The sequence below is a fragment of the Mus caroli genome, chromosome 8 (genome assembly GCF_900094665.2).
Source record: "Mus caroli chromosome 8, CAROLI_EIJ_v1.1, whole genome shotgun sequence".
NCBI classification, from domain to species: domain Eukaryota; kingdom Metazoa; phylum Chordata; class Mammalia; order Rodentia; family Muridae; genus Mus; species Mus caroli.
This window is the reverse complement of record NC_034577.1, coordinates 85,465,755-85,473,607: the sequence shown is the minus strand read 5'-3', so window position 1 is coordinate 85,473,607 and position 7,853 is coordinate 85,465,755. Positions and strand designations below refer to the sequence as shown.

The following is a 7,853-nucleotide window of genomic DNA, read 5'->3' as shown; positions in this document are numbered from 1 at the left end:
TGCTCCCCTCAGAGCTCAGCCTCAACCCAAATGCAAACATTTCTCAATCTGAGCACTCTGCCAGAGTCCTGGCCCAAAGATTGTCCCTATTTTGAAGTATCTTTAAAGACCTGTTTTCCTGGGTTCGTTCATGCTGTATGTTGTTTAGAATGACTCCAACCCTGAATTCCCAATTTTAAGCTAACTTTCTATTACAAGCAAAAGGCTGTCTGCCCCTTTAAGAGCTCCTGTGTAGATAATCAGCCTCTAGCAGGGCTTTTCCAGCTGTACTTGACTCCTACCCACAGTGCAGTATAACTTATCAGTTTCTGCTGTGCAAATTGAGACTGCCTTTTAAACAAGTTAAACTAAATCAAAGGATGGACAGCCAACAGATAAAGTTTTACCCATTTTTTTCCCACATGAAACACAGAACAACAATCATTGAAACAACAAAACATATGGACAAATGGTGCACCAAGGACAGACAATAGACAGAGAGGGAATAAAACTTGATGTCTCAAAGGGACCCAGATATCCTAACCAGAACTAAGTATATCTCCATAGAAGCCAGAGAGGAAGCAGGACGTCTCAATTTCCTTTTGTCCCCAGGAGAGCTGAAATAGCTTATTCTCATTTTCCCTCTTTTTTGCTAAAAGGTCCCAAACAGGGGATAACTGCTTTTCTGAAACTTATTCTCTCTCTCTCATGTTCAAATTTTAATTCTTTTATCTCCTTCTTTTGGGAACTCTGCCAGAAAAGTGAGAGGAGGCACAGTGGTAGCTTTTGATAGTTACTCCCCAATAAGAAAATACGGTTGCAGGGACCGCATCGGGACCCTCATTAGCTAGTTGATCATTTAAATCTCTGCCTACCTTTCGCCATTTTTTACAATGTATCTCTGTCCCATCAATGATAAACTAGGGGCATGCTTGATCTATAAAAATAAAAAAGTTTATCAAATCTTTTTTCTTAACTCATAACCCTCTTTTCCTGAGAGATGTCTTTAAGCCTTTAATGAAGGCTGCCTCTTTTGAAAGTTTAGTTCCCATTACTGAGGACGGCTTTCTCCCATGAGCCATGAGAGCGTTCCTCAACTGCTTATTTTTTCTTAGTCGCGATGAACTCTGGGGGAGTTAAACTCCATAATCTCCACCTAAGGTAAAAGGTACCTTGGCCCCACTTTAGGCACCATTTGTCCTGACCAGCAGGACCCAGTTATTCGTGGGTACGAGGGGAATATGTGGGCCACAGTGTATGTGTAGAGGTCAGAGGACTCTTGTGAGAGTCAGTTCTACTTCCATCCTGTGAGTCCCAGGATTGAGCTCATGGTGTTAGGTTCATTGACAAGTGCCTTTACCTATTGAGCCATCTCACCAGCCTGAGCTTTGTTATATAGAGAATATTTATTTATTTATTTATTTATTCTTTGACAGTTTCATATGTGCATACAGTGTATCTTGATCAGGTTTATCCCAGCTTTTCCTGGATTCCCCTTGGACCTCCCCACATGCCACTTTCCACCTTCATGGTTTCCTCTTTTGTCTTTAATATCCTCTGACTGAATCTAGTGAGTGCTTCTTGTGTACTCTTGGGTGTGGGCTCTCCTCCCTGAATATTTAAAAATAAACAAAATGGGGCTGGAGAGATGGCTCAGCAGATAAGAGCACTAACTACTCTTCCAGAGGTCCTGAGTTCAATTTCCAGCAACCACATGGTGGCTCATGACCATCTATAATGGGATCTGATGCCCTTTTCTGGCGTATCTGAAGATAGCTACAGTGTACTCATATACATTAAATAAATAATTTTAAAAAATGCTTTCTAAAAACTTAAAGAAGATACCACTTTTTGCTGGGCGGTGGTGGCGCATGCCTTTAGTCCCAGCACTTGGGAGCCAGAGGCAGGTGGATTTCTAAGTTCAAGGCCAGCCAGGTCTACAATGTGAGTTCCAGGACAGCCAGGGCTATACAGAGAAACCCTGTCTCAAAAACAAAACAACAACAACAAAAGATACCACTTTTCTCTGGTAGAAACCCAATTAAAAATTAAAGGTTTATTTTTGTATGTGTTGGTGTTTTGCTTATATTTATGTATGTGTGCTATTTGTGTACAGTGCCTATGGAAGCTGGAAGAGGATGTTAGACTTTTGGAATTGGAGTGCAGTTGGGAGCTGCCATGTGGGTGCTGGGAGCTGAACACTGATTCCCTGGAAGAGCAGCCAGTGCTCTCAGTCACCCAGAACCCGAAGTTTTTTATATATGTTAAATATTTTTCTAGAATTATTTAGTTTATTTTTTTATGTGTCCAAGTGTTTTCCCTGCATGTATATATTTGTTGCATGTACATCCCTGGTTCCTTCAGAGGTCAGTAGAGGACATTGGACCTCCTTAAACTGGAATTGCAGGGGACTATGAACCACCACGTGGGTTCTGAGATCCAAGCCTAGATCCTTTGCTAGAGCAGCAAGTTCTCTTAACTACCAAGCCATCTCTTCAGTCTGTGCTCTTTACATTCAACTTTCCTTCAGCCAAAGACCAACTTTGTAATTACCTTTACCTATAATTGCTAATTGGAAAGATGAAATATACTAGATACTTTTAATTTTACTCTCCACAGTCTGAGTTATCTTCAGTAAGCTGATAGCTGAAATTATTAAATGGAAAATTCTGGAGGTAATCATTGATAAGTTTTGGGGTTTGGTGCTGCATTTAAACTCCATGTCACATGCCCTCTCCTACTCAGCCGCTACACTTGCCCCACAGTATAAGTTGTCCATTCTGCACTGTCCTGAGGAGCAGAGCGACTCTGGGTCCTGGGCTGCCTGAAGCATGAGTCATTTATTTGTTTAGGGCATCCATATTGCTTTTACTCACCTGCTGGTTATTTAACTGGCCAACTATTTGATTACCTAGATAGTGTCCTAGAGCTTGTGTTTGAGTGTCCTAGTTACTTTAATGTTGCTGTGATAAAGTAAAGGAGAAAGGCTTTATTTTGGTTTATTGTTCCTGATGGATACAGTCTGTTTTGGCAGGGAAGACATGGTGGCAGGAGCAGGAGGCTGGCTTTTCCACATTGCATTTGCCCTGAAGAAGCAGAAGGCAGTGAACACACGCTGTGGCTCAGTTCTCCTCTATCTATTCAGTCCAGAGTCCCAGTCGGGATGGTGGACACACAGAGTGGATGGGTCTCTCTGCCTCATTTAATCTAATCCATATAACCCTGAAAGCATGCTTAGAGGCCCATTTACTAGGTGGTTCCAGATTCTATCCAGTTGACAGTAAATTCTGACTATCACCAGATAACCTCTATCTGCTTAATAATGATCATAGTGTACAAGATTAATGAAGCAAAGGAAACACTAGGTATAAACCAGGACAGGCTACCTATAATATAATATGGTAATGCATTACGACATATAGGAAAAAAGATACACACACATACATATACACACACACCTTACATGTATATAAAATACGCTTTTAATTCCAGTGTTTGGGGGGCAGAGACAGGCTGATCTCTGTGAGTTCAAGGCCAGTCTGGTCTATATAGTGTGTTTCAGGATAGCCATGGCTATATAGTGAGATCCTGTGTGAAAAAAAAAAAAGGAAAGAAACAACATCTCTTTTGGATAAGAGAGAGCTATGTAGTAGATATACTGAAGATACTGATTTTATTGTCAAAACAAATTAGGTATAAATATTTAGGAGTTTGTTAGAAGCAAGGTTAAAATTTATTTTGCCCAGTAGTATTCAATTCAGAGTATATGTAAAATTAGAAAGGGTCCAGGGCTGGAGAAATGACTCAACAGTTAAGAGCCCTGACTGTTCGTTCAGTGAGCTCAGGTTTCATTCCCAGCCACCCACATGGAAGCCTTCAGTTGTCCCTAATTCCAGTTACAAAGGCTCCTACACCCTCTTGATGGTCAAGGTCACCAGGCATGCATGTGGTGTGCATCAAGCACATAAAATAAGTATTACAATTTTTAAAATTAGGAAAACATTTAAGTACTTATTGAAAATGTAATCCCAATTGAGTATGTATATGTAAAGGTATGTAGTAAATGTGTTTCCTCTTTAAAAGACCTATTTAAAACATACATACATGTAATAATTAGATTGCCTTAAGTATTTTATTACAAAGTATTATTTGAACTATATTCTTACTTGCTTTTTTTTTTGTCCCGATTATCTAACTTTCAGTTCATAGTCCGCCAAACTTCGAGAAAGATATACCTAAAAGTAAACACATTTAAAGTAGGTTGAATGGCTGGGTGTGGTGCATCTGTATACTTAGAATCCCAGAATCCAGGGAGATCTCTGAGCTTCAAGTCAGCATGGTCTACATACATCGCTGCGGGCCATCTAAGACTACATATTAAGACCTTGTTTCAAGAAACAAGCAACTTCACCTCCCCATTTTAGACAGTACTCAGGCAGTATACATTGGCTTCAAACTCCTGAGCCTCCTGTCCTGAGATTATTAGTGTGTATGATCATGTGTGGCTTGAAGAAATGTTTCTTAAGATCAGTTTCTAGTTTAAAAAAAAAAAATAGCATGAGAGTCGTCTTTGGGGTTTGATTCCTTTGTTCTTCTGTTTCTGGTAAATGAAGGATACAAAAGCCTGAGGGCAGAGCTGCTGTGCCCATGTGTGACAGTGTGACAGTTGTAGGTGACATGTTGTTGGCAATACAGGGTCACCCCAGTCAGATCCCCTTTTAGGTAATCAACCATGGTGACTTAGACTTGTGTGAGATAGAAGTGGGTGTTTGACACGTAGGATGGACCTCATTATTGGAAAGGGCATTCCTAGGAGGTGGGCAGGCATGGCTGCTTTATTGCTATCAGCTGGAAAAGGCTCAGCACAAGTTGATCTCCTGGGTTAGGAAGATATTCCTCAGAAACTGGGGGTGATAAACTTGACCAATTTACTTTTCATCTTGTTTGTTTTTTAGAAATCTGCTTTTTAATTAGACTAAGAAGTATTTCTCTTTTGCAGTCTCTTCTTGTGACTGTGAGAACAGCTCATGTGATTTTAAGGTGAGTAGAAATATTGGAGAGGTGACTGACAGTTGCTTGTTCAGTTGGCTTTGAGATGTAATAGTTTTAAACATATAACAGTGTAATTGAACTATACAATGTTTAAGTTAAAGGAAAATATATAACAGTGTGACTAAACTAAACTAAACAGGTTTAAGTTAAATTTACTTGTAATAGTCAGTTAACATGCTGTTCTCTTTTCTGTCTATATTGTAGATATGTAATTCACCTCTGGGACCTCAACCATGAAGGGACATGGGAAGGAAAGGGAACCTATGTGTATTACACCGACTTTGTCATGGAGCTCACTCTCCTGTCCCTGGACCTCATGCACCACATTCACATGCTGGTGAGTCTCCCAGGGAGAGGTCTGACAGGGCCGACCCTGGCTTGTACATTAAAACAACGAAATACCCAAGGTAACGTGGACGAACCCTTTAAGAGGCTTGAGGGTGACTGGGCAGCCTTCCTCCTTTGGCATCTAGGTGGAAGGCAGTGCTGTGGGGCTGCTTCAGGTGGTGGTGCCCAGCGCAGGAGGTAAGTGCTGTGCTAGGAGATGCCATTAAACTGCTGACCAGTCAATAGAGCATCCTTAGAGCATGGGAAAGGGGCCTTCCCTGCAGTGTCTGTGGCTTTCCTACTCAACACATGCTCTTTAGTGGTAATGGGAAGGAATTCTTGCTGCTTTTACCTTCTAAGGATTTATGGTATGGTTTCCTACCTTTGTAATTGAGAACAAAGTCTCTGTACTTAAAATCTACCTCATTAAACTGGTGTGTCAGGAATTTTGGTGTGAAGCCAGTTCAGTCTTACCCACCTATAATTCTAAGACTTGTGAAGAAAAGGCAGGAGAATCATCAAGTTCAAGGTCAGCCTGGGTATATACTGAGACCTTGTCTCAAACACCAAGGACTGACTGGGGATGTAGCTAAGAGAAGAGCACTCACCTATAAAATATAACATGTCCTGGGGTTGGTCCCCAGTACCATAGGAAGGAAATTTAAGTCTCTTTGACAGGTAGGCATTTAAAAAAAAATCTAACTAATAACGATAAGAGTCAGTGTAGTAATGGGCAATTTATAAACTCATCACGGTAATATTTAAAAGGTACTGGGACATCACATTTATAAGTGTACTTTTTGAAGATGAAAATGGTTTAGCATTTTGCTTTATTTTTTTAACTTTATAAGTTTTATTATAAAAAAAAAACCTTGCAGATAAACACTACACTCTTAAAACAGATCTAGAGTCTATACAACTTAATGTGTATGTATATGTATATATATATATATATATATATATATATATATATATGAATATGTAAGTTTGCATGATTGGACATCTTTTTACATTAAGCTTTTAAATTTCGGGTTGATTACTCAGGAGAGGTTGTGACAGTGAGAGGATGCCTAGGCGGAAGAGCCATGTGTACTGTCTAGGGCCATCGGATAAATACATGCATTTATATAACATACTGAGAGATTGTTCTGTTTCCCTTTCACCGACCTTAAAGAGCCTCTGTACATGTTCCTTTATGTGAGCAAGTTGTGTGTGTGTGTGTGTGTGTGCGCGTGCTCACCTGCACACAGGTGTGTGTGTGGGTCCTTGGGTGGGCCCAGTGGTTGATGGGAGGTGCTCTCCCCTGTTGCTCTCCACCCTGTTTTTGAAACAGGTTTTCCTCACTGAGTCTAGAGCTCACTGACGCATTGCACTGCTCAGTGAATTTCAGATCCTTCCGGCTTCATCCTTCTAGCTCTGGGGTTACATATGTGCATGGCCACACCTGGCATTCTGTTTAGTTTTGGATTTTTTTGTAGCCTTGGCTGTCCTGGAACTCTGTCCGTAGACTAGGCTGGCCTGGAATACACACAGATCTTCCAGGATTAACTGCCTGGCTCAGGCCTGGCTTTTATATGAGTGCTAGAGATTCTAACTCAGCATCTTTGTCCTTTACTCAGTGTTGAGCTGTGTCCTTAGCCCTTCACATTTGTTTTTATTGTATAATTTACTTCCCTCTCTCTTTTTTTTTAGTTATTTGGCAACATCTGGTTATCTATGGCTAGCTTGGTCATCTTTATGCAACTTCGTTATCTGTTCCATGAGGTACAGCGTCGAATCCGTCGACACAAGAATTATTTGCGAGTGGTAGGAAACATGGAAGCCAGGTAAGAAAGTATGACTTTCTTTTAGAGATGACATAGAACTTCCTTCCTGGAATGTGGGGAGGGTTCCAGAAGATTCAGGGTTCTTATTTTTAGTCAATGTCTGTTGTTGCTACTGATTGGAAGCTCCTGGGGTCTTCTGACATCTTTGTTTTGTGAAGGTGTGTCTTGATCACGACTTACACATGTCTGTTTATGGACATGGCTCTCTCACTGAAGACACTCTCACTTGTGGGCTAACCCACACCAGCAAGGGCAGCATTAGTGGGTACTCCTTTTTACTTCTTAGGGACAGTTTGGATCTCTGGGGGTCTGATTGTAGTGGTGTCATTTGGCGGTGTGTGAAATTGATGAGTTCCTCCTGGGCCTGCTATGTGTTCTACAGGTTTGCTGTTGCAACTCCAGAGGAACTAGCTGTCAATAATGATGACTGTGCAATCTGCTGGGACTCCATGCAGGCTGCAAGGAAACTTCCCTGTGGACATCTTTTTCACAAGTAGGAGCTGTGTGCAGGGTGTTTGGGAATGGGTTTCTGTCCTTTTTCGGTGGCTTTGAACATATTCCCAGCACGAGAGCAGGAATGTTACCTCAACCTGGCCTTGTTGGTGATGTTGCTTGGAAGCCTGTGACTAGCATTTTTTTTTAACCTGTGAGCCTTTTTTTTTTTTTTTT

General features: G+C 41.0%; 1 protein-coding gene across 1 annotated transcript in view; it reads left to right on the top strand.

Moving 5' to 3' along the window:
* Amfr (autocrine motility factor receptor) overlaps window positions 1-7,853 on the top strand; it is a 41,261-nt gene that overhangs the window by 20,786 nt on the left and 12,622 nt on the right. Inside the window, exons 5-8 of the mRNA XM_021169645.2 lie at window positions 4,979-5,019; window positions 5,236-5,368; window positions 7,051-7,184; window positions 7,567-7,677. Of these exons, the coding sequence (XP_021025304.1) occupies window positions 4,979-5,019; window positions 5,236-5,368; window positions 7,051-7,184; window positions 7,567-7,677 (419 nt within the window). The remainder of the gene's footprint in view (window positions 1-4,978; window positions 5,020-5,235; window positions 5,369-7,050; window positions 7,185-7,566; window positions 7,678-7,853) is intronic.